Source organism: Chionomys nivalis, chromosome 6 (genome assembly GCF_950005125.1).
Source record: "Chionomys nivalis chromosome 6, mChiNiv1.1, whole genome shotgun sequence".
Lineage (NCBI taxonomy): Eukaryota > Metazoa > Chordata > Mammalia > Rodentia > Cricetidae > Chionomys > Chionomys nivalis.
Window position 1 is genome coordinate 56,924,060 of NC_080091.1, and position 26,812 is coordinate 56,950,871.

A 26,812-nucleotide genomic window follows, 5' to 3' on the forward strand; every position below is an offset into this window, starting at 1 on the left:
TCTGTCCGAAGAGAAGCCCCCAGTGTTCATGAACTTTTAGTGCAAAGTGTTAGTGAAATAAATATATATAATGTATATAGCAATAGAGGAGGAGTATTTAGGTTGGAGGGGATGCACCTCCACAGAACCGACTCTGGTCCTGGCTCCCCGGAAGAGTCCCAGCAGCTGCACACAAACACCTCCCGGGGCGGAGACACAGGTGGCCGGGGCGGAGACACAGGTGGCCCGCCGAGACCTACCCCGCCCCGCCCTCGTTTGCCCCACCCCCGGCCCTTCTGCGCAGGCGTGTGGCAGGCGTCCCGGGGCTCGAGGGGCGGGGCGGGGCCGGCGGCTGGGCGGGGCGGGCGCGGGCTGGTGGACTGGTGAGGTGGCGTCGGTGCGGTCGGGCGGCGCGGTTTGGCGCGATGCTGAGGCCCCATCCTGGAGCCCGGCTGCCCTGAACGCCCGAGCCGCCCGCGGGGCCCATGGCGGAGCACTGCGAGCCCATCCGCCCCTCGGAGGACGAAGACGAGGAGCGGGAGCCGCTGCTGCCTCGGGTCGCCTGGGCCCAGCCGCGGTGGGGCGCGCCCGGCAGCGCTATGAGGCTGCAGGCAGACGAGGGCGCGGCCGTCCCCCGCGAGCCCGCCACCGACGAGCGGCCGCTGGCCTCCGGGGACGCGTCGACCTCCACGAACTTATCCATCGAGCTGGACCGGTCCCGCGTCTCCGGCTCAGGTACGACCCATGTGCGCGCGCAGCCCGCCGCTCCCTGCCTCAGTTTACTCTCACCTTTCCCTCTGTGGCAGGCGGACAGGGACCAGTAAAGTCTCACTCTTTAGCCTCCCCGAGACAGTCAGTCCAAGTGGGAACCAAACATTGAGGGAAACTTCACCCAAGACCGTGACGTAAGTTGTTGGTTCAAGTTTGGACTTAAGTTCTGAATTGAGAACTCACGACGATCCAGAAAGTCGGACGCCTCGGAGTCGTGAGTTTACTAGGGGGATGGCAGTCAAGAGACGTAAAGAAAGAATGACCAGTTGCCGCTGAGACAAGTTTGAAAACTTTCTATTAAATGTTGCTATTGTGACGTTAGCCAGGGGGGGCAGAGGCTGGTGAAATATACTTTGCCGGCTGCAAAGTCTATTTGTGCATTTAAAAGGAAAGCACCTTTGCAGTATCATGTGAGCTGATTTTAAGTGGACTGGTTACCTTTGAAAAAGAGGCTGACAGATGATGTTTAAACTAAAATTTAGGCATGCTGTTGCAGGCCTGGATATCTGTGTGGTGAGTTTGGGGTGGTGGAGTGTAGTTCGACTCATTTGGCTGAACCGGGGTAGGTTTGTATGCGATCCATCTGGAGTCTAGACAGGCTTGTTTCTGAAAACAAAACTCCTACTTGTTGGTGTTAGAATGGATCCAAAGAAGTGGCATATGCATTGTTCAGAAGCATCATTCCATGTGACCGTTTATAGAAATGCCACAGGAAAGGTAGTTTTTATTAATACTGCTTATTTTCCTAGAAGTTGCTACGTTTTACTTGACCTACGAGTGTGCTGGGTTACTTGAAAGGATTATGGACAGAGCAAGTCAAGAGTTCTAACTGAACTTTTGTTCAAACATAAACACTCTAAATAAGCATCCTAAAGGAAACGTCTCTCAAATGCACTAAATGCCTGTCTGCCATTCCCATGACATTAGCTGATGGATGAATTTGTAAAACAACACCGAGTTGAGCAAAGAAATGTGAAGTTTCCCATCTTCACAAGTGAACCCTGGTTCAGCCGGCCACAGCGGACACTTTGGCCATATGTGATGTAAAATCCGCTCAGTGATGGAACTGAGATCATATGGCTGCTGCTTGCCTTGTCTTGCCCCAGAGTTACTTTGTGTGTTAGATTTAATAGAGTCTAAGATCTTAAAAGTACATTTATTGATTGACAGAGTTGGGTCTGTTTTTTTTCTCCTGTTATTTGTGGTAAAAAAAAAAATTGTGGTAGAAAAAAACAAAAAGAGACTAGAATGTGATAGAATGCAAGTGGGCTGTCAGAATTCTCAGTGATGATGTTTAAATCCCAGTTGACAGTTTGTTAAGATGGTATTTGACATCTTAGTTCGCACAGCAGCACGGTAGGGGTTGTCGGTGACCCTCATCTTTACTGTGAGAGTTGAAAATTAATACAACTGTAATGACCAGTTAGCTCCTAGAACTTCAGGAGTAAGTCGTTTGCACAAAGTCAAGTATCCAGGAAGTGCAAACTCAGACTGAGCCTACTCTTTTTGTTTTTCAGGTCCTGAGCTTTGTTCTCTTTGCAGTAGAACTCTGTGTTTACAAAAGAATTGCTACTTTGGGGGTTATGTGGGGTTTTCTTAAATAGGATTTTAATAGTATTTATTAACTGCTTTGTTCTTTTACCTACCGTTCAGTTGTCATGAAACCACCTTTAATTTCAAGATATTCTTGCTTTTTATCAGTATAGACATTTGTGGTGTTTAACTATTTTGTTTATATAAACAGGAACTTTATGACTTTATGTGTTTAAGCCAGTGGAGAATGCCATACACCTATTATCCTTATATTAACAATGTAGTTGGCAAAGTCTAGAAGTTGCATGAACTATAGTGTTGTTAAGTCTGTGTTCAGTCACCCTAATCAGGGAATCAGATTGTAATAGAGACGATAGTGCCGGTGTACCAGTTGTACATGCTGGGCTTAGTTCCCTGCACTTCACATGTAATAGATCATAACTAGTCCTGTGAAATGAGTCCTACTTTGGATTCCCACATAGGAAAGCAAACTTAACAAGCTTGACTTGTGATCTCAACAAACCTGTGATCCCAACACTTAGGTGGGCAAAGCAAAAGGACAAGCAAAGACAGTCAAGCCTAGTGTGGGCTGTATAGTAAGTACCAGGCCAGCCAGGGTTGGCATAGCAGTACTCTCTCTTCAAAAAAAAAAAAAGAAAGAAAGAAAGAAAGAAAGATAATTAAAAGGGTTTTAGAAAGAAGGAAGCACAGGGTAGAGAAAAGGTCCAGCAGTTAGAAGATCCAGCATCCATATGGCGGTTCACAGCTTTCTGTAACTCCAGTTCCTTGGCATCTGATACAATCTTCTGACCTCCATGGATACCAGACATGACATGATAAACATACATACTCACATGCAAAACATTCACACACATAAAATAAAATAAATAAGCCGGGCGATGGTAGCGCACGCCTTTAATCCCAGCACTCAGGAGGCAGAGGCAGGCGAATCTCTGTGAGTTCGAGACCAGCCTGGTCTACAGAGCTAGTTCCAGGACAGACTCCAGAAGTCACAGAGAAACCCTGTCTCGAAAAACCAAAATAAAATAAAATAAATAAATCTAAAAAGTAATAAAGAGTCAAAATGTAATTTCCTGAAGTCTATTTCAGTGGAAGGAACTCTTAATAGCTGGGGTGGTAGGTGTTGCCTGATCAAGGATCAAGAGGCTAATAATTAACTCTTTAGGGGAAGTTTTACAAGAATACGTTTCCTGTGTCTTGACAATCCACCCATAACTGAGATTTGAAAGTAAACAATTATGGTACTGAAGCTTATTGCTCAGTTGTGCTTAAAATACAGCTATTCCAAGTTGAGTGGGCTGACTCACTCCTGTAATAAGAACACTGAGAAGGCTGAGGCGAGGAGACTCAAACACTGGATTAAAGCCAGCCCGGGCTACATAGTGAGCTCAAGGCTATCTTGGCCTAATACAGTGAGACTCTTACCTACAAGACAAAACAAAATATGCAGCCATTATTATCCATTTATTATAGAAATGAACATTGCTCATCAAATATCTGAGTATCTCCTGGGCACTAATAGAAAACAGGCCTTGAGAAAACGATAGTCACTTATATCAAATGATGGCCTGTGTTTGACTGCTGGATGCCCACATAGCTTTGTAGCCTATGGTCACTTAACACAGTTTTGATGGGCTATGTGTGTGACCTGACAGAGAAAGCTGAGGATTCCTAGGAGGCCTGGAGCATGCTCTTAGATAAGATCAGGGGAGTGGCATCAGTTGGAACCCTTGAGGTATGTTTATTCACCAAACTCATTTGCACTTTTTCTAGAAGGAATTCTAGTTAGTGGGTAAGATGTAGGAAAGAGGAATAAGATGAGTTCTTGTTGGTTTATTTAAATGAAGTTACCAAGCTGGCTGACTTTCATCTAACCACAAAGGGTAACACAATAGCTTTTTCAGAATCTGTACTGTCCAGAGCACCCACAATAGCCTTTGGTATGGTCAAATGGATACTGTGTTAACTTTTTAGACAGATTTGTTGAGGGCCTTCCATGTGCTAGTCTTTGTTCTACATCAGATATCAGAAGGAGGTGCTATGCTTTCCCAGAATTTAGGTTATTTTGCTCCAGTCTTAAACGTGAGCAGTGGCTGTGAGTTGTGGGAAGGTGGCTTGGTTTTCTGTGGGATAGTAAAGACAATCAGAGCATAAACTGCATGGACACCTTTGAAAATCAGAAGCCTCAGTAAGACTGGAACTTGACTACATAGAGGTGACCCAAAAGGTGTTGCAAAGATAAAATTGGGATTCTCCATAGAAAATATATTTTGCAGACTAAATTGATGACTAAGTGGTTAAGAAGCTCACTGCTCTTGTAATAGACTCAAGTTCAGTTCCTGGCACCCAGCTCGGGCAATTCACAGCACTAGGGTTCTGATGCCCTCTTGTGGACTCCAGCGGCATCTCCACTCACAAAATCACATAACTCCCCACCACGAACCTATAAACACTTAATTAAAAAAAATTTTTTCCAGAGAAAAAAGAAAATTTTGAAAATTTTCTGATATGGACACAAATAAAAGTAACAGTTTATTCCTTTAAAGTATGAATATAATTTTAATTTAAAAAAATTACAAGGGCCAGGAGTATAGTGTAGTGATACAATGGTACTCAAGGGGCTCTAAGCTCAGTCCCTCACATACCTTTTCCCCAAAAGAAAATACACATAACTATGTCTTCTACTAGTGGAACTCAAACCAGATGTCAGCAACAAGCCTTCAAAGCAAGTCATCCATAGCACATTAGGCACAAAGCAGTGTAGTATCTGTGGGTGTTCTCCAAGTTAAACCCATTACCAGTGCGTATTTAAACCACTAGAATGTGGGGAATTGTAGACAGTAAACCAAGGACACAGATGATGAAAAATTAGCTACTGAAAACCAATCACTTTGATTTGAAAATAGTTAAGGCCGGGCGGTGGTGGCGCACGCCTTTAATCCCAGCACTCGGGAGGCAAAGGCAGGAGGATCTCTGTGAGTTCGAGACCAGCCTGGTCTACAAGAGCTAGTTCCAGGACAGGCTCCAAAACCACAGAGAAACCCTGTCTCGAAAAACCAAAAAAAAAAAAAAAAAAACGAAAATAGTTAAGATGTAGACTTTTCTCTAATGATAATTAGGCCCAGTTATAAATTCATTCATTCATTTATTACATTAAAGTACCTTTGTAGATTGTGTTGATAAATCCAGGCCATCTTCAAATAAGAGAATGATCATGTCCAGTGGGGAGGATACTGTCTCGTGAAGAGGCTGGAAACATCCTGGCTTATTGTACAGAAATGCCTCTTGATTGATCTGATTTTGGTTGAAACCAAATTACTAAATATTTAGAGAGAGATTGTGGGTTCCATGACAGCAAAGAAGAGAGTATGTGTGATAAACTCCAAAGTGTATCTCTTGTATCAATTCAGTAACATTTAATAGTAGTAGTGTACATGCAGTAGCCAAAGAACTATTGAAGATGGGAAAGACCACAGTGGTCTAAGAGTTGAATCATTTTAATATAAATTAGTAGTGTATGGCAGGATCCTAAGTAAATAATGCAGTATTAGAAGGCCTCTTTTTTAAAGTTGGTATTGAGAATAGAGTGTCTTTGTTCTGCAATAGATGTTTTAATTCTGGAAGCTCTGTTTATGGAGGAATCATGGAAAACCAAAGCATGGAACTGGGGAGATGGCACAGTGGTTAAGAGCGTCATCTGCTCTTTTGATGGGTTTGGTTCCCAATACATAAGTGTCAGACTCACTGCCATCTGTGACTCCTGTTCCAGGGGCTCCAGTGCGCTCCGCAGGTCCGCAGGCTCCAGGTACCTGGTGCACATACATACATGCAAGCAATACACTTAAAAATACACTTAAAATAAATACAACTTTTTTTTCTTTCTTTCTTTTTTTTTTTTTTTTTTTTTTTTTTTCCGAGACAGTGTTTTTCTGTGTAACTTTGGAGCCTGTCCTGGAACTCCCTCTGTAGACCAGGCTGCCCTCCAACTTACAGAGATTCACCTGCCTCTGCCTCCTGAATCCTAGGATTATAGGTGTGCTCCACCACTGCCCAACAATACAGCATTTTTTTTCAATCTCAAAAGAAAAACGAGGCATGAAACAGGCAGGAAACTAGGTCTGAACACTTTGATGTGGAAGGTAGTGAAGAGGAAAAGGCTTAGGGAAATGCGAAGTGATTCTCGACTGTGAAAAACTATCACAGACATGGATAAGTAGACGTGGGATTTGCTCCAGGTGGCAGGTCTATGATAGAGACTCCATTCTGGAAAAAGAGGTTTGTATTTGTTTTCGTGCATACAAAAAAAAAAAAAAAAAAAAAAAACATAAGAAAAAGAGATAATATCTCTTTGAAATCATTTTGTGTACACTCCTCTCAAGATTACTTGCTGGTGATATATTTTGGAAGGCACCCCAGCACTAAAAACAAATAAACACCTTTTCAAGATTGTTCTATCGCTAAGAACTGGTCCATTGGGACTGGGGAGATGGTTCTGTTGGGTATGACTCCCAGCACATGGCTGCTCACAGTCATCACTCCAGTTCCAAGTCAGCGGGATCCAGCACTGTCTTCTGTACCCTCGGGCACCAGGCAGGCATGCATCTGTTGCACATATGGGCATGCAGGCAAACACTTATGCCCAGGAAATAAAATAATATTTTTTAAAGGAACCTGTGAATCGCTGAAGTGTAAGGAAATACAATTTGACTAATGATAATGGTTACTGGTGCCTATATTATTCAGATAAATATAAATGCCCACCACATGCTGATTTCTATCCAGAGTCACCAAGGTTAAAGTTCCTTGCTTCATTCGTAAGGATTTTCAAGGGACAGGGTTGTTTGAATGAGCATATCGGTCTTATAGACTTTATTAAAATACTTTGCTTATGCTTTTGAGTAGGTAAAATATGTCCAAATAGCCCTTTTTGTAATATTTTTGTCAGCAAAGATTTTAGAAAATAGTAAACAACAGTTTTGTTTGAATGAATTAAAGAAAGTTGATTGTGTTTTGAATTTTCATAATAATGTACATAGAGAATTGAAGTATCTTCCAAATTAAAAAAGAAGTGGCTTTTGGCTTGTCTTTCCATTCTAAATGATTCATTATTAATTCATGAGCAGGTGATTATTGAGTGCTTGTTATGTTCTGGAAGCTGCAAGTTCTGGGGGCACAGCAGTGAAAGAAATCCTTGTCTTCTCAGAGCTCACAAAACAAATCAGGAGATAATGCTCAGATAAAGTAGAGATTAGCAGCAGTTGAGTAAGGGGAAATGGAGGCAATAAGGACTTGGCCCTTGCTTAGAGGAACATAGGGAACCCTTGGGCTGTTTATTAAAAATAAGTGATATGATTGTGAGTTGGTTTGATAGAACTTAAGAAAGAGTTGATAGGGCTGATTTCATTGTAGGAGTAGGGGTTATAAGAGTTTGTGCTTTGGATACTGATGGATTGTTATAGGTCAAATGTGGAGATTAAGAATGTGAGAGCATTGATGAATCCAAGGGCTTTGACCCAAGCAACTGGACCTGGAATGGAATAGGACAGAGTGACTATCTTTGGGAGAGGGGTACAGATAAGGAATTGAGTTTTGAGGGTAGTGAACCTTGAGCTGTCTTTTAGCAGCTAAGAAGAGATGTTGGGTACAGTCGTGAGAGTTCAGGGTGGTAGCTGGGAATGGTGCGTGTTGATAAAGGAGAAGAGGGGAGCATGAACTAGACCTGGGTAATACATCTACGTCTTCCCATCATCTGCTGAAGGAGGGCGAAAGAAGGGCTTGGTGTAAGAGCATCCGTAATTCTAGGGCTGGGGAGGCAGAGGCGGCAAATCCCTGGGGCTCACTGGCAAGCCAGCCTAGGCTAATTGACAGGCTCCCATTCCCAGTGAGAGACCCTGTCCATTCTCCAAAAAAAAAGTTAGGGTTGGGGAGGTGGTTCAGGGGCCTAAGGATGCTTCACCACCAGAGTCTGATCCCCAGGACCCATGTGGTGGGAACAGAAGATTCCCAAAGTTGTTCTTTGGCTTTACACATGAGAGCATGCACACATACTAAATAATAAATAAATATTTAAAGGGAGGGAGCTAAAGAGATGGTTGGCAGTTAGGAGCACTGACTGACCTTTCAGAAAACCTGAATTCAGTTCCCAGCACCCACCTAGGTGATCTAATTCCCTCTTCTAGCCTCCGAGGGTATGTACAGGCAAAATACACATATACGTTAAAAAAGAAGAGGAGGAGGAAGAGAGGAAGAACAAATGAAAAAGACAGAAGAAAAAAAGGAAAAGAGAGAAATAAAAAACATAATAATAATAAGTATTATTATTTGATTTTTCAAGACAGTATTTCTCTGTGTAACTGCCCTGACTGTCCTGGAACTCAGTCTGTAAACCAGGCTGGCCTTAAACTCACAGAGATCCACCTGCCTCTGCCACCCAAGTGCTGGGATTAAAGGTGTGCACCACCACTTCCCAGCGACAAATAAAAAATTTTAAAGGGGGACATGTATACCAGTCCTTTGGTTGGTTGACCTTTGACTGTCATGTGTGTACACCTGAATGCACACACAGGTGCCCCTACAGGACACACACACAGAGACTATCTGATGTTTGATTTCCTTTTTCCATATCTTACTGTCTTGAAGCCACTCACACAGGTCCATAGTTTGTGCATCCATGCAGCTGGTCTAACACAGTGATTGCTATTATTTCAGAGATAAATACATTCTTGGAAGATCCAGAATTTGCTGATATTGTATTGAGAGCAGAACAAGCAATAGAAACTGGAATTTTGCCAGAAAGAATCTCTCAGGGGTCGAGTGGAAGTTACTTTGTGAAGGATTCTAAAAGGGTGAGAACTTCACATGTATTATGCACATTTTGGAAGACAAGACTTTAAATGTAAAATGTCAGAGTTTCTGGAAATATTTTCCTATTACATCTGTTTGTTTCTCCTTTTCCAAAATAAAGGTCGGTGGTTTCTGTTTTGTTTTACTAATTGCTAAATAATATAGAAATGGAGCTGTTAGTTTCCAGTTGTAACTTTCTGCTCTGATGTTTTCTATTGGTTCTGTTGGTTGAATCAAGCATTTATTGTATACCCGTATTTACAGGTGAATCTGTTAATGCACCTTCCTAGTCCCCCTCTATACCTCTGTGACTGACCATATTAACCAAATACAGTGGAAGTTGAGATTTTTAAAACCTGCCTAATGTCATTTCCCAATGCTTGATTTATTTTTTTAAAGGTATAGTTTATTGCCCAAGGAAAATTTCCCTGGTATTATGCCAAGGAAAAGAAGCACGACAAAGCTTGACGGCATTAGAGTGTAGCAAAGCAAAATGAACTCTGATTCTGGAGTGGAAAAGAAAAGTCGGTATTCACTTTCTTCCACTGAGTCCAGAGTTTTTCAGAAATGGTGTTGTCTTTTCTAAAATATTTTTGTGTGGTACCTAGCCCACCATTCTTTTTCCATGAGCCCCCACCCCCATAATTGAAGTTATATTTTAAAAGTGATTTTTAGCCGGTCTGTGGTGGTGTACACCTTAAATCCCAGCACTTGGGGAGGCAGATCTCTGACTTCAAGGTTAGCCTGGTCTACCGTGAATTCCACGATAACAAAAAATCAGGGTATAGACATATATGCATGGTCAGACCTACATTTCTTTGATGGGGGAGTAAGAAATTTTTGATCTCATGTGTCTCGTGCTGGTGAAAACCTGCTCTTTCTGCCTCATAAGTACTGAATTGATGGGTCTGTATTGCCTGGTTTTATGTGGTTCTGGGTTTAGAACCCAAGGCTTCATGCATGCTAGGCAAGTCCTCCACCAACTGGGTTATACCCAGCCCCAGCCCCCACCCCTGTTTCTTAAAAATAAAATATACATATTTGTCATTTGCAGGTACTGTCAGTCTTTATTCCAAGTTTTTGTTGTTGTTGATGATAAATTTTGGTTTTGAGACAGACTTCCTCTGTAGCTCATGCTGGCTTAGAACTCATTGTTTAGCAGGAATCCTCTTATCTTAGCCTCTCAAGTGCTAGGGATCCTAGTAAATCATAAATCAGGTCACAAGCCTGACTTCCAGGCTTGAGTTCTTAATTTGTTCTTCTTTTTCTCAAGTTAATTTTTTTAGAATTTATTATGTTATAAATAAATTATGTTTAAAATTATATTTTTATTTCTTGTCTGAGATAATTGAGCCATAAATTTAATGAGTGTATTTTATTAGATTAGTACTAATGATTGTAGAAACTTTTGGACTCCCATAAATTTTTTTTTCTTCTTTATTTTTTTTCCTCTTACCAGAAGAGTTTTGCTACATGTCCCAGGCTAGCCCAGAATTCACTATCCCCCTGTCTTAGCTAACCCAGTAAGTGCTGGGATTACAGGTGTTCTACCACCCATGGCCAAAGTTTTTCTTTCTAGGAAAGGCTTAAGATGGGTTCATGAAAAATATAATGGAGAGGCGGGTGGATCTCTGTGAGTTCGAGGCCAGCCTGGTCTACAAGAATGAGTTCCAGGACAGGCTCTAAAGCTACAGAGAAACCCTGTCTCAAAAAACCAAAAAAAAAAAAGAAAGAAAGAAAGAAAGAAAGAAAGAAGAAAGAAAGAAAAAAAATCTTAGGTATGAACTGTTGATAGTATAGTCATTCAGTTTATGTTGTTTGTTTGTGTGCTTAAGAATTAGTTGAGCACCTTCTGTGTGTCAGGCACTGTTCTGAGTACTGGAGGTAAACTCTAGTGGATTTCTTGCCTTTTTAAAATATTTAGCACAGCAAGAAAGGAGATAGTGTATGTTTGAATGTTTAGTAGATCCTAAGTAATACACAACACTGCTTATATAAAATGTAGTCTGTGGCAAGAGAAACTCTTTAAGTTTGTGAGTTTGAAATTAGCCTGGACAACCTGGCCATAAAGAGAGAAGTGGGATGGTGTTGGGGGGGGGGGGGGGCAGACTCCAGTGTTAATTTGAAAGTGCCGCAATTCAAAACACTTGCAAATAATCTGGTTAAATGGCAGAAGCCTTGTCTCAATTTCTAAAGTTTGACAGAGCAAAAGTTTAAAAAATACTGATAGAGTGTAATAATGACTTTAAATTGAGCATAGTTTTTACAGTGTGATTGAAATCAGTCATCTTAGTACTTAAAGGTTATGTGTAAATCTTATTTATTGCAATGCATTTTGTAGATTGTTATCCACCGGTCCATAAAAGTCTAATAGGATTTCTACTTTGCTTTTTCCCCTAGCATATTATTGGTGTGTTTAAACCCAAATCAGAAGAACCTTACGGCCAGCTGAACCCAAAGTGGACCAAGTATGTCCACAAGGTTTGCTGTCCCTGCTGCTTTGGCAGAGGCTGCCTGCTTCCTAACCAGGGGTACCTCTCTGAAGCCGGTGCCTACCTGGTAGATGCGAAGCTTCAGCTGGGCATTGTACCTAAAACGAAGGTAAAGGAGAGTTCACTTGTTTGTGGACACTTGAGCGATAACTCCCAATGGTAGAGCCTAGTGGAATTCCCTTCGTGATAAGTCAGGAACCCAGAGCAGCTGGTTTCATGCACTCTGGTATATAACCATACAGTAGTCAAGGGGATGTCTCTTGCTCCTGTGAGGTCACAGGATGCTGACAGAAAGGAGAAAGGACCGGGGGTAGATCCTGGAGACCCTTTTGGTCCTGCTGACAGTTGCTTACTTAAGTGGCCACAATGCTGCCCTTGTCTTCTTTTGGACCTTTATGTAATTTTATTTGATTCCTTCCTTAAAATGTCCATCCTTAGCTCTAGATTTCAAGGCTCTTATTTTTTTTTCCCCACTGGAAACTTTGGACTGCTTTTATATCTTTTTTTAAAAGAAATATATGCCATTTAAAATTCTTGTAAAGATTTTAGATTCTCTAGGAGCTTTGTTATAGGGTTAGACCTTGCTCATTTACAGCATTAGAGTGAATTTGATGGTCTGTGTGAATAGAAATACCATAATCCAAACTCTAACCATTTTTCTAGGTGGTTTGGCTTGTCAGTGAGACATTTAACTACAGTGCAATTGACCGTGCAAAATCAAGAGGCAAAAAGTATGCCTTAGAGATAGTGCCAAAAGTAGGTAGAAAGTTTCATCGAATAGGACTTCCTCCTAAGGTAAGTTGCTCTAATGAGCTTTGCTTTCAGGGCAATTGGACATTTATTTCCTAAACTCCGGGGATGAAGCGTGTAGCTAGACATTGGGCATCCTGCTGTAGACTGGAGATAATCTTTAAAAAAGAGAATACCTTTTCCTCTTGAGCTCATAGTAACAAGCAGTTTCAATGCAGTTTGATAAAGCTGGTCCACGGAGCTCTGAGGGGGTAGGAAAGGATGCCTAGAATAGAGTTCTTTTCAGTGGCGAGCACGTGCCTGGCATGCATATGCAAGGCTCGGGATCTAGTCCTTTCTGAGGTGGGGTGGGGTGGAACTTACTGAATTAGGAGAAGTCAAGATGTGGTTTGAAAGGCTTTATAAAATTACTGTGAAAAGCACAGGTCTGGAGTTAGAGCTGGGCTCCACTTCCAGCCTTTCTGAAAACAATCCCAGTTTTCATAAAACTACGATTGCCATTTAGGTTGCAAGGATAAACTGAAGAAATTCTCATCACTTGGCACATAGTGAAGACTTAGTAAATGGTAGTTCTGCATGTGTTCACTACTATCCAGATTTAATATTTATTAAAACCTAAGGGCCTTTTGCCAGCTAGCTAAGTACAGAGAACTAATGGAAGAGGCATTCTAGAAAATTCTACATTACTTATTTTTTTAAATATATTTGACTTAAAATTTTATTGTTGCTATGTAAGTATCTAAAGAATTTGAGTAGAAACTCACAATTATTTTTCTATTTAATTACATTCCAGGTAGTCAGTTTTGAACATTTTTGCTATTTTCTTGGATGTGCTAAAATAGATATGACTAAACAAGACTGCTAGAAAGAAACCTTTATGAAGTTGTTAAAGTTTCTAACAAGCATGTTAAGCCAAGGAACAAACTTTTTTATGGTGATTTGTTTACTTGGATTTGTGAGGCAGAATAGGTTGCTCATTACCTGTATGTCATCTACTGATGAAATTTGTATTCCGACATCAACTTCTTTAGTATTAACTAGTAATTTTAATAATAAAAATGCATTTTCAATTGGGCATATCTTCAAGGAAAAGACTCTTTAAAAAGTCATTAGAAAGGCTACAATCAGTTGATTAAATCTTTAAAATTTATATGATCTTTGATCTGCCTAAAGAATCCATTGTACTTTAAAATTTATTTTTTGTACTTAATGTTATGGAAAGAATACAAAAACGCTACCTGGGCGATAAAATTGCACTGTCATAAAATAACCAAGACAGTGTACAGTGTGGCCTCTCAGTTAAAGTCACTTTGATACCTAGTTTTAGGAAGTAGCCTTCTTCAGATGTCACCTCCAGGGCACATATTTATTCTTTTTTTTTTTTTTTAATTTTCTAAAATAACTCCCTAAAGATCTTGGGTTGAGCCTGTTGCTGTGTGTTCTTGTGATTACTTAAGCTGTTAAATGATCTTAATAAGTGTGGCTTATCTGGATTAGTATTAAATTGTTTTTCTTATGTGCTCGTGTAGCATTCTGTGACTGTACTGCTGAGAAATTTGAAAAGTAATGCCTTTGTGCTTGTACTTTCCTTTCTAACTATAGTTCTTGAAATTATAGATTGGTTCCTTTCAGCTGTTTGTGGAAGATTACAAGGAGGCTGAGTATTGGCTTAGGAAGTTTGAAGCTGAGCCTCTGCCTGAAAACATTAGAAAGCAATTTCAGTCACAGTTTGAAAGATTAGTGATTTTGGATTACATCATCAGAAATACAGGTATTAACGTTCTCTCATTTGTTCAATCTTGTTAATTGTAAACCAGAGTCTCGTTACTGAAGTCAAAGCCATAAATGTTGCTTCAAGAGTCCCAAGGCTGAGTCCTCTGCAGTGTTGGGAACCAAGGAAGCTCTGACCTCCTGGGCACGTAGTCCTGTGTTGAGGGCCTGACTCATACAGGGCCACAGAGTACACTTCCTGTCCCCTCAGGTGGAGTTGCCTAAAAGCAGCACAAAGCCAGAGACTAGAATTGCTGTCCACAGATATGAAGAGATTCTTCTTTTAATATTGCATTATGTTTTTTGTGAAACATTAAGCTTTTTGTTTGTGCTGTACTGTGAGGGAACAATGGTGTAGACAGGACAAAACTGCGGTTCCCTGGACTCTCGGGTCAGTATTTCATGAGAACTTATCCAACATACATCTTCTCAGCTACCAACCTCTTCATAAATTACAAGTTGGGGCCAGGCGTGTGCTGCACCAGGCCTCATGGTGATGCTTATGCATTCTACAGCTTGGGAACTGCTACTTTCAAGTTTGTTTTTCATTACTTATATTAGCTTCTGAAAAGCATCATATAATTTTCTCAATTTGACTTTCTTAATTAAATGGTCTTAGGTTAATATTAAAGCTGGCCCGGAGTAGTCAGATGTTTACACTGGGTGAGGCTACTTTGAATGTGTGTAGCAGCCAGCGTAAATACGCTTCCTTCCTCAAGCAAAAAGACATTCTCTTTGATTTTAATTAACCTTGATCTAGCCATTGCCCTTACTTGTACAGGGTGCTTCTGAGGGTCAAATCAGTTCATATAGGTGAAGCACTTAGAACAGTAATCTGGCACAGGGAAAAGTTTAGTAAATGTCAGGTTATGTTGACCAGGTTGTTAAAATTGTTGTAAATCAGAACTTTCTGTTGTCTAGTTAGGGTTTTTATTGCTGCGACGAGACACCATGACTAAAAAGCGCAAACTGGGGAGGAGAGGGCTTATTTGGCTTACGTTTCCATATTACTGTTCATCACTGAAGGAAGTTAGGATAGGAACTCAAGCAGGGCAGGAACCTGGAGTCAGGAGCTGACGCAGAGGCTCTGCTGACTTATTCCCCATGGCTTGCTCAGTCGGCTTTCTTATAGTACCCAGGACCACCCAGGACCACCAGCTCCGGGGTAGCCTTACCTACAGTGGATTGGGCCCTCCCCATCAATCACTAAATTAAGAAAATGCCCTAAAGTTAGATCTTATGGAGGCATTTTTCTCAATTGAGAGTCCTTCCTTTCAGATGACTCTAGTTTGTGTGTCAACTTGACATAAGACTAGCCAGCACATCTGTGATGAATCTGTGCTACAGAAAACCAACAAAAATCTCAAAAGACTGCGCGCTTAGATGTTTTCATTAGTATGAAGCCACAGTATCTGTAAATATCAACTAACAGACTTTTGTTTCTTTTGAAAGACAGAGGAAATGATAATTGGCTAATCAAATATGAAAAGTCAAAGAAAATTAAAAGTGAGGTAAGGAAAACTTAGTGAGTAAAAAGTATATATTCAGTTTATATAACATTTCTTTTTTTTTTTTTTTTTTAAATATTTATTTATTTATTATGTGTACAGCATTCCTTCCATGTGTGCCCGCAAGCCAGAAGGGGGTGCCAGGTCTCATTATAGATGGCTGTGAGCCACCATGTGGTTGCTGGGAATTGAACTCAGGACTTCTGGAAGAGCAGTCAGTGCTCTTAACCACTGAGCCATCTCTCCAGCCCCATAACATTTCTTGAACTTGTTCTTTACCTTGTTTCTGAGGCATGATATTTCATTGGAGCGTCCCTAGTAAGCTAGGCTGGCTGGCTGTTGAGTTCTCTGCCTCCTTGGCACTAGCTTTACAGGTGTGACTGTCATACCTGACTTTTCATGTGGGTCTCAGGCTTGTGCTGCAAGCATTTTACCAACAGAGCCATATCCCCAGCTCTGCACTATACTTCTAGAGCAGAACCCTTTCATGCCCTCTTTCCTTCCCTTCCTGAGTCTGTTTGTATTGGAGACCAAGTCTGACATCCACTCAGGATTTGTAAAGCTTTTGACATTTGTAGAAATACCGTCTGTACCTTCTGATATCTAGGGACATGTTTTTATCTACTAATTCTGTTTCTTCTGAGTATTTTGATTCAGTGTTAGGTAATACAACATTGCATAATAAAATGGAATGTGTTTTACTTGTGAATCATTTCCTTTGAACTTTTTAAAAAGTACTTCTACTGCCGGGCAGTGGTGGCGCACGCCTTTAATCCCAGCACTTGGGAGGCAGAGGCAGGCGGATCTCTGTGAGTTCGAGACCAGCCTGGTCTACAGAACTAGTTCCAGGACAGGCTCCAAAGCCACAGAGAAACCCTGTCTCGAAAAACCAAAAAAAAAAAAAAAAAAAAAGTACTTCTACTTAAACCGGGTTAGGCTTACAAAGTAGACTATATAGATGCGCCGCAGCATCAGAATTAGATAGTTCAGCTTCATTGCTATTAACCTTGGGTATCTGTCTCGACTCTTAAAATTTTTTTATTATTTATTTATTTATTGAGTCAGGGTTTCCCAGCAGCTATGGATCCAGTCCTGGAACTTGCTGTGTAGACCAGGCTGGCCTCGAACTCACAGAGATCTGCCTGCCTCTTCCTCCCAAGTGCTGGGATTAAAGACACACGCCACCACCGCCTAGCTTCAGTTACTTTTCTTTTACTATGAAGAGACACCATGACCAAAGCACCTTATAGAAAGAAAGTTTATTAGGGGCTTACTGAGGGTTAGAGTTCATGACCGTCACAGCAGGGAGCATGACAGCAGACAGGCATTGTGCTGGAACAGTAGCATCCTGGTCCACAAGCACAAGGCAGAGAGAGCTAACTGGGATTAGCATGGATTTTTGAAACCTGAAAGCCCACCTCCTCCAAGGCTTTACCTTCTAATCCTTCCCAAACAGTTCCACCAACTGGGGACCAAGTATTCAAACATAATGAGCCTATGGGGGCCGTTCTCATTCAAACCTTCACAAGTTCAAATTTTAGATACACTTTTAGGATAGGTTTTTAAGTTTAAAAAATGTATGTTGTAGAATGTTTAAATAACTTCTTCAATATTTAATCTCTGTGTTCTTAAGTTATCACTTAAGTTATTGCATCACTTTGAAATGTTTATACTTTAAGCATTTATCCAGGAAATTTGAAAATTTTTGTGTTCACAGTACTTAGCAATATCATAAAGTAACATAGGTGCATCTTAAAGGTCTGCTAAGCAACAGAAGCTATGATGGGGGCTGGAGATGGCTCAGTGGTTAAGATCACAGCTGCTTTTCCAGAGAATGTGAGTTCAATTCTAGTACCCACGTGGTAGCTCACAACCCACTCTGTAGCTCCTGTTCCAGGAGATCTGCCGCCCTCTTCTGGTCTCTGTGTGCACCAGGCGTGTGTGCAGGCAAATACCCATGTACATAAAGTCAAATAGTGCTGTTAAGAAAGCGACAGTAGACAAATATAAAACATTTAAGCAATGGGTTGTTTAGCTTCTTTCTCTAAAGTTAGTATTTTCAAACTGTCTTCTGAAAGGAAAAAAAATCATTTACTAAGTAAATCTGTAATTCCAAGTTTAAAAAATAGCAGTAATGAAATGTTTACTGTTTATATTGTCTCTTCCTTTTTTGTATGGTTTTTTTTTTTTTTTTTTTTTTTTTTTTTTTTTTTTTTTTTTTTTTTTTTTTTTTTTTTTTTTTTCCGAGACAGGGTTTCTCTGTGGCTTTGGAGCCTTTCCTGGAACTAGCTCTTGTAGACCAGGCTGGTCTCGAACTCACAACTCACAGAGATCCGCCTGCCTCTGCCTCCCGAGTGCTGGGATTAAAGGCGTGCGCCACCGTCGCCCGGCTGGTTTTGTTTTTTTTATGAAAACCTAATTTTAGTTTTATAAATTTTCAAGAGAGCATGCACTTAAGCCTCAATAATAATTGTGAGTAATTGATTCTTTGAAAATATTTTTGTAGAATCTATTATCTGCCATTTTTCTCCCATTTAGGACTCAAACTGGATTGATGATAAAGAATTGCTTATTAAAATAGCTGCAATTGACAATGGGCTAGCATTTCCCTTTAAACATCCTGATGAATGGAGAGCATGTAAGTATTAGAGTTCTCCCAAATGGAAAGGGTACAGAATTGACAGATGGAAATAGCAGAGGAAATGTGGTAAAGTCTGATCACATGTTAGGGCTCAGTTCTAGCCCCTGGGGCTTTGAAGGTCTTGCTACTTATTGTTTGTATACGTTCGAATGACCTTGTTTGGCTTTAGTCTTGGAAATGGGTTTGATAACTTGTGATTTCTAAGGTGTTAATATAAGAATGATCTAACAGATCTTAGTAGAGTTGTGTGTTGATGTTTTGGGCTCCATTCCTTTAGCCAGATTCAGACCTCCCATGTCACTTTGTGGTGTTTTAGTTGCCCTTCCTGCTGCAGATAATTAGTTTTGATACATTTGAAGCCAGTTTGGGACATTTTGGTTGTATTTAAAATTGCCCATATCTTGAACAAAAACAACAACAACAACTACTACTACTACTTCTTCTTTTCTTCTTTTCTTTTCTTCTTCTTCTTCTTCTTCTTCTTCTTCTTCTTCTTCTTCTTCTTCTTCTTCTTCTTCTTCTTCTTCTTCTTCTCTTCCCCTTCCTCCTCCCTCTTCCCTCCTCCCTCTTCCCTCCTCCTGAGCCAGAGTTTCTCTGTGTAGCCTTCGCTGCCTTGGAACTCACTCTGTAGACATTTAGAAATATTTTAATCTCAAGATTCTATATTAAAAAAATTTTCTAGCTGGGCAGTAGTGGCATATACCTTTAGTCCCATCACTTGGGAGGCAGGGGCAGGCAGATCTCCGAGTTCAAGGACAGCCATGGCTACACAGAAAAACTCTGTCTTGAAAACAAAACAAAACAAAAATTCTAAATAAGTAGATTTTTGCCATTTGTTTATTAGTACTGTTTTCCAGTGTACTATGCTATGATATATAAATATGGCCTATATGAATATCTTCTCACTTTTAATTTCTTTGTTATTATAAGCATGATCCATTTAAAGGGCTATATTTGAAAGAATATGTTTGGGTACAATGTTTCATTTATTTTTTTCATTAAAACTTGTTAGTTTTTAGTCCTAGAATGCCCTCCACTTGGCTTTAACTACTTAATCTGTTAACTTTTGAGAGGTCATAACTGATTTCTTAAAAATCAGTTTGTTCTTCCATTTTGTGACTTTGTGTTTCATATGCAAAGGGCCCAGGGTTTAATATTCCTGGGTTCATTTGTGTGAGATGTAATACACTTTATTGTTCTGTTTTTTTGCTTTTATTTTTTTTTTCTGTTGTAGTGTTGCTACACTGCCTTTCATTTTGTTAGCATTTACTTGGTATTTATTCTATACTTTTTTTAACTTCTACCTTTTTGTTTTAGTTATATGACATAACACAACAGATGGTGTCTTTTAACCCAGTGTGAGTCTTTCAGTGGGTAGCTTAAAGTGTCAATAAATTTGGACTTTTCTTTTTTAAGTTTACCATAAATTCTAATTTGTTTCATTTTTTTCTTTTCCTGTGTTTTGTGAAACTGACTTGAAATGCCTTGGTTGCATTTTATCCCCACTAACCATTTGAGACCTATATGCAAATTACTTTTTTAAAGTAGCAGGTTTGTAAACTTCCTATAAAACATCCGGGAAGTTTTGCCAAATGTGTGGTTGGGGATCAAGGGTCTGGAGCTTGCAGAAGAATTGGTGTTAAGGGTGTGGGGATGCTTTAACTGTTGTCTTTATAGTGGAAGCTCTGGCTTTATTTACTGTCATCCAGGGAAGTCATGAAGAACAAACACCGTTGACTAATACAATGCCAGGAAAAAAAATACTCAATAAAGTTTGTTGAGTACCTAGTGAATGAAGGGAAAAGGGACTAATAGAGTCTTGGGGAACAGTAACATTAAAATAGGGAGAGAAAGCCAGCAGAGATGGGGAGTACCTTCCTTCCAAGACAGAAAAAGACTTTGAGAAAACGGTGTCCACAAAGCCACAGTGGAAGAACGTCACAAAAGAGATAGATGAGACATGGCTCCTCTCTGGTTAAGCATTCTGACTCCCTTGGGCTGCGAGAGTCCCTTAGGCAGGCTCAGGGGCATGGAGGTGGTGGAGGTGAATGGTGACGGTGGAAGTTGAAGGACAGGGATTAGAAGCAGAAATAGACAAAGAATAAGAGCTTTTTAAATGAAATTGTTAAGAGAATGGAGAGAAGAAACAGCTTAAAGGAATATGGGCCATATGTGCAAAATTCATAATAAGGGATGAATCTAAGGACTTTCCTCATTGCTGTGACCAGATGCCGTATGGAAGCCGGCTCATGGTTAAGGGGATTCAGTCCATCCCTAACAGGGAATGGATGGTGGAGGAAACATTAAAAGCATGAGGCCGGCCAGTCCCTGTGAGGCAGTCCTCCTGTAATCACAGCACTCTTGGGCAGAAGCAAGCAGATCTCTGAGCTCAAGGCTAACCTGGTCTAAATGACTGTTCCAAGCTGGATAGGGCTATACAGTCAGAAGCTTCTGAGGGGGAGGGGAACAGATGTTTCGCATTTTAACCCATCAAAAAGCTGCAGACTATAATTCCCTAGCCCCAGTCCTGTAGCCCTACTTCAGCTTCATAAGCCCCATGTCTAGAAGGTTTCACGGCTTCCCAGACATCACCAGCACATTCCAGGTGTTCAGATAGGACTCTGTGAGAGGCATTTCACATTCCCTGGACAAGCAGAGGTATCCACATGGTGATTCTGAAATCTACCTATGCCTCTTCCCTTTCCAGAAGATTCCACTGGTCTACGAGTCTTCCTAGTCTATTGCTAAACTGCTTCCCAGTCTCAGACTCATGAATGCTTTTTTATCCTTTAAAGCCATTTATTTACCTCCCAATTATTTAAAGTTTTAGTGCTTCCTCTAACTACAAGTTCCTCAATTCCTGATCATTTTTAGCTGAGAAGGCAGGAGCTGTGATCCATGGGACTTGATCTGGGTGTGTGAATGATTACAGGTTCCCACCAGTTTCATAGCCCCAAATGTGATGTGTTTTGATACAGGATTTTGAGATAGGGCTGTTTGAATAAAACTCATTATCAAGTCCCATCTCTTTACTGTGTGAAGCCCAGAAATGGCACACCTTCAGACAAGACCATCCTGTGCCTTGTCACTCTGACTGGCCAGCTGAGTCTGGAATCTGAACACCTTGTGTTGTAGAGGATGGTTGTTGTTTACGAATTTCAGTTTTCTTCTTTTGGGAGAGGCTGGAAATTGTAGGAAAGACTGGGATAAATGTGAGTCTGAACAAGCTGTTACTCATTACTCGTTAACATCTATTTTCCACTAGACCCGTTTCACTGGGCTTGGCTTCCTCAAGCTAAAGTTCCTTTTTCTGAAGAAATCCGAAACTTGATTCTACCCTATATCTCTGACATGAACTTTGTACAAGATTTGTGTGAAGATCTTTATGAACTCTTCAAGGTAAAGATTTAATTTGGAGGGTGTTCTGACTTCCTGAACATACAATTACTGTTTTCCACATTGAATTTTACTTTTCACTTTTATTTCTGTGGTGCTAAGGACTGAACTGAGGATCTTGAGCATGCTGACAAGCATTTGACCGCTGAGCTCTATCCTCAGCCCGTATTGTCTCGAGTGAATGTTAGGACTGTAGGTCAGGCTGCTCTAAGAAGCGACCACAGGCTGGGCCACTCATGCAGTGCCCACTCCTTCCTTACAGTCCTAGGGGCTGGCAGCCTGAGGTCAGGCGGGGGGGGGGGGCGGGGCGGGGGGGCATGGTCAGCTTCTGGGCGCCTTTCTTCCAGCATGACTTCTCATTCATTACATTCTCACGTGTTGTAAAAGCAAGCTAGCTCTGGAACTGCTGCTTCTAAGGGAACTAGCCGCATTCCTAGGAGGTCCACCTTCATGACTTGATTACCACTCAGAGACCTCATGTCCAAATGCCATAATAGCAGAGATGAGATTTCATCACACTGGGCACACATAAGCCTTTTGTTCATAATAAACACCATGCTTTCTTATTCATATTTAAATTTAAACTTATAACATCCCTACAGCACTATTTTTATCATTTAACTCTTGGTGAAATTAATGTTGAGAAAAGTCAAGTTCATTGCCCAGATTTGGAATATAAACATATACCAATGTTTAAAAAGTATTTATTTAGACCAGGCAGTGGTGGTGCATGTCTTTAATCCCAGCACTTTGAGAGGCAGAGGCAGAAGGATCTCTGTGAGTTCAAGACCAGTGTGGTCTACAGAACTAGTGCCAGGACAGGCTTCAAAGCTACATAGAGAAACCCTGTCTCAAAAAACCAAAAAAAAAAAAGAGCCGGGCGGTGGTGGCGCACGCCTTTAATCCCAGCACTCGGGAGGCAGAGACAGGCGGATCTTTGTGAGTTTGAGGCCAGCCTGGTCTACAAGAGCTAGTTCCAGGACAGGCTCCGTAGCTACAGAGAAACCCTGTCTCGAAAAACCAAAAAAAAAAAAAAAAAAAAATTGTCAGTGTGTGGGTGTTTTGTCTGCATACAAGTCTTGTGTACCTTGTGTGTGGTGCCTATGGAGACCAGAAGAGGCCAGAAGAAGGTGTCAGATCCCCTGGGATAGTTAGTGCTAGGAATCAAACTGCAGGCACACCCAGTACTCAGTACTCTTAATCACTGAGTCATTTCTCCAGCCCTAGCATTGTTTTCATTGGGTGCTAATAACTTACTCTTGGCTACAGAAATACAGGTGTATGCTTAGTTCCTAGAGGAAAAAATTAAGCAAACATTTATCCACATACTACTTTTTAAAATATTTAGTTTTGATTGTCAAAGAAAATGCAATTTTTAAAAATACACTGTATTAAGCCTCATTTGCAGATACTACTTCTTGTGTTGCTTACAGCACAACCTAACATAACAAGAGAGGAATTAGCAATTCTGTTTTTATAATTCATACATTTGTAAAATTATGTTTACTACTCACTAGTAAATAAAGACTTTTTCCAAGCTGGAGTTTTACAAAATTACTTGTTAAATTGTAATGTATGTTTTCTGACTTGTTAGGATTTAATTAATTATTATAAAAAGCATAAACCCATTTGTTCATATTAAATCCTTTCTGGAGCAAGTTGGGGTATAAGCACAAAACTTCTCTTGTTCTAAGGCTTTCCAAAGTACATCAGATTAAAACACTCTTTTCTTACTCGGTGATGGTAGCAAATGCCCTTAACCCCAGCAGTTGGGAGGCAGAGGTAGGCAGATCTCTTTGAGTTTGAGGCCAGTCTGGTCTACAGAGTCAGTTCCAGGGCAGCTGGGGCTACATACAAAGAAACTCAAACTTAGTCTCAGAAAACAGAAACAAAAAATTACTCTTTTCTCATTTGTTTTCAATTGGAAAACTTTCTTATGGCCTTTTTTTTCTACATAGAAGAGTTTGTTTTAATATTTGGTATTTGTTTCAAAGCTGTTGGTGTTTGGAACTGTATTAACCTTCTCCCCTTCCCCTCTTTCTGCAACAGACTGACAAAGGATTTGACAGAGCTGCTTTTGAAAGTCAGATGTCTGTGATGAGAGGCCAGGTAGGTCACTGTTTATTAAGAATGTCTGCTTAGAAAGTTGCCAGCTTTCCCCCACTGTGACACTGAAGTGTAGCTCCTGATGCTCCCTGCAGTGCTGGGCCCAGATAGCTCAGATGATGCTTGATGCTGGTTTAAGTAGTAGTTCACCTCTCCCTATAAATTAGCTATTTCCCGCTTGTGTGCTGTTTGTTTAACCAGTTGTTTGCTCAGCATAAATGCTTGCCTCCTGCACCTTTAAAGCACTCCATGTGGAATCGGGTGGCACAGTGCATGTAGGCAAACATTCTCCCACTGAACCACATCCTCAGCCCCATTTGTCCTCATTTTGATGACTATTTTCTGAGTGTCCTACCTTTTTCTTCCTCAGAACACTTGCACAAACATTTCCATATCAGATTCTTCTGCCAGGAGGTAATTTTCCACCTGGAACATACTTGGCTTTTCTAGAGCAGTTGCATCAGTAAGGTTGGGTGCTGACTGTGAGAGGACCACGTGATTTCAGCTCAGTCGTCTTACTCTCTACTAAGCACTTGGGCCTGAGATAAAGGCTCTAGGTCTGTGGGTGTGGACCTGAAGGTCCTCTTCACTCACAAGCACCATCATCTGGTTCAGCTGTCTTCCAAAAGGAAGATTTGAGATGAAAACTGCCTTTAGTGACTCCAAACTGATGTCCTCTTCCTAAGAGCATATATTTAATACAATACAGCCGTTTGCTACTGTGTTGTATCAAAGATGAGTCTGGTTTTTGCACTGACTATTGAATTATACACAGTAGTGTAATGGTAAATATTATGAAATCAGACCTAACTGGTGAGATATAGTGCAGAGACCCTCAAAAGCTAGTGTGAATTCCACCTGGAAAGGATTACAGAAGTTGTGAGTTTAGGCAGACATTTGAAGCAGTCTTTAAGTTCTCCATCAGTGGAGCATATAAAACCTCTGATTTCACTGCTGTGGACATCTGCAGTAGTTTCCCAGTTGGTCAGAACTGTTGAAATTCTTGTCTCGGGCATCCATGTATGGTTAAATGCATATATATGGTACATACTTATAGTACTTCCTCCAGATTGATGGCAGTCTCTCGTCTTTCCACAGATCTTAAATCTCACTCAGGCACTGAGAAACGGCAAGAGTCCAGTGCAGCTGGTGCAGATGCCATGCGTGATCGTGGAGTGCAGTAAGACTGGCAGCCAGGGACGGGTTGTACACCTAGGCAGTTCCTTCACCCAGACGGTCCACTGCAGGAAGCCATTCTTTTCATCATGGTAGCAGATGTAAGGGGAACAGTTGTGTGGTGTTACTGTGCTGATAAAATATTACACTGATGTAAATCTGCTGCTGAGAGCGCTAGTTGCCAAGACCTCAAATAATTCAAGTCTTTAATATACAAAATAATACTATATTTTGAATGTAATCAAAAGTTTACGATTTTTTGTCCAAATATTAAATTTCTATTTCAGGGAAGAAGTGATATATCTCCTATATTGTATTTTTATAGAAAAAAATGTATTTTATGTTTTTATTACTTTAAAAAGTAATTTTGTGGTTTACACTTGCTAGCATGACTATAATTGGTTTGTAGAATGCCAATTAGAAGAGAAAGATAATACCGTAACATATTATATACTTTTTAAGTATGAGAAGACTCTTCTTCCATTCATTCCAAAAGGTCTTTGAGGATGGCCAAGCCGGAAACTGCTGTTGTAGACTCTTAACAGAGCAGTCAGTAGGGAAACAGTAAGAATGAAGCTTCATTTGAAAGCTGCTGCTTTAAAACTGGAGTACGTGCCCAAAGGTGGCCATTATTGGGGCCTGACAGACAGGCGACCGTTATTATTCTTGTACTTTGGTATATTTGCTAGTGAACTATTCTGTCGTAGTGAGGGAGAAAAATCTAAGGTTATCTCCCCTCCTTTTTAAAAAAGGAGATAACTGAGAGTTAAATGAAATAATGTGAAATTAAGGTAGATCTCCAATATTTTAAAATTACAACATTGCCTTAAAAAAATTCCCTTTTGTTTCTCATATGGGATCAAATAATTGAAAAGTAGTATTTCAAAATACTATCTTAATCAGTTTAGTACTTCAGTTAGTGTTGAACATCCCTGCAAAGTAAACCATACCCTGAAGTGTATACTGAATTTCAGTTGGGGGCCAGGGTCAGAAAGCTGGGAAAGAGTAGACCCCTCTGAATTGGAAGGGAACGTAACTCAGACCATCCACACTGATTTAAACCTTTGTTCTTCATTGCATCTTGAGCATCTGTGTGCTCTTTGGAATTTGTAGCGCTGTTTAGTCACCAAGGCATGTACATGGAAATGAGCCCAAAGGAAAATGTGACTGCAAAAAAGAAAGCTTTGCTGTCTTGCTTCAGGCTCAAAACCTTTCATTTGTAAATTGGTTGTCTTAGGATTTCTAAGGAGCTATTCTTGTATGAAAAGTGTATCCAGGTGGTTAAATTAGCAAGCTCGGAGTCTCCTCTTCACGTCTTTAGTCTCGGCGATGTGATGAGTGAGCACACCACTGCCCGAGTGGTCAGTTGGAAGCCTGTGTCCTCCTACCTCTTCCAACCTTCTGTTAGCTCAGGTTTGAGGTAATGGAAACTTGAGTGGAATATCAAATTAGGGCACCACCTGTTAGTCATTAAAATGTGCCTTTCTAAGATGTTGTGTGCAAGAGACGGCATAGTTGCCTGTGCTGTGGTGTGGCTTTCACAAAATGATTTTTTTTCAGTATTTTGAGAATTGCTATATTAATTTTTATAACAAAGAACTTAGTAAATTGCTACTGTTTTATAGTCTAAAATTAATAGTTCAACAATATTTTTAAATGTCTGACCATGTTAGAAGTGTCGAGATATTTAAAGATTACAAGTGAAAGTACTTAGGCTGTGTTTTGTAAACATTCATGAACTTAATTGTTATTTAAGTGTGTAATTTTTTAAATGAGTATATTTATATTGTCAAATATGATAAGCAAAAGGAATAAAAATCATTGTT

At 40.5% G+C, this 26,812-nt stretch overlaps 1 protein-coding gene across 1 annotated transcript; it reads left to right on the top strand.

The window, feature by feature from the left end:
* The first annotated feature begins 352 nt into the window (after positions 1 to 352).
* Pi4k2b (phosphatidylinositol 4-kinase type 2 beta) lies at positions 353 to 26,812 on the top strand. Its single transcript, XM_057771968.1, has 10 exons — positions 353 to 714; positions 9,013 to 9,149; positions 11,548 to 11,748; positions 12,303 to 12,434; positions 14,007 to 14,160; positions 15,612 to 15,670; positions 18,206 to 18,305; positions 21,574 to 21,707; positions 23,754 to 23,813; positions 24,909 to 26,812. Exons 1-10 carry the CDS (start codon positions 465 to 467, stop codon positions 25,080 to 25,082), a joined length of 1,401 nt encoding a protein of 466 aa, XP_057627951.1. The 5' UTR covers positions 353 to 464; the 3' UTR covers positions 25,083 to 26,812.

Coding starts and splice junctions, on each gene's coding strand:
- Pi4k2b (XM_057771968.1), top strand. CDS start 465: ATGGCGGAGCACTGCGAGCCCATCCGCCCCTCGGAGGACGAAGACGAG. Junction 11,749..12,302: donor GCATTGTACCTAAAACGAAG/GTAAAGGAGAGT, acceptor CCATTTTTCTAG/GTGGTTTGGCTTGTCAGTGA. Junction 18,306..21,573: donor TCCTGATGAATGGAGAGCAT/GTAAGTATTAGA, acceptor ATTTTCCACTAG/ACCCGTTTCACTGGGCTTGG.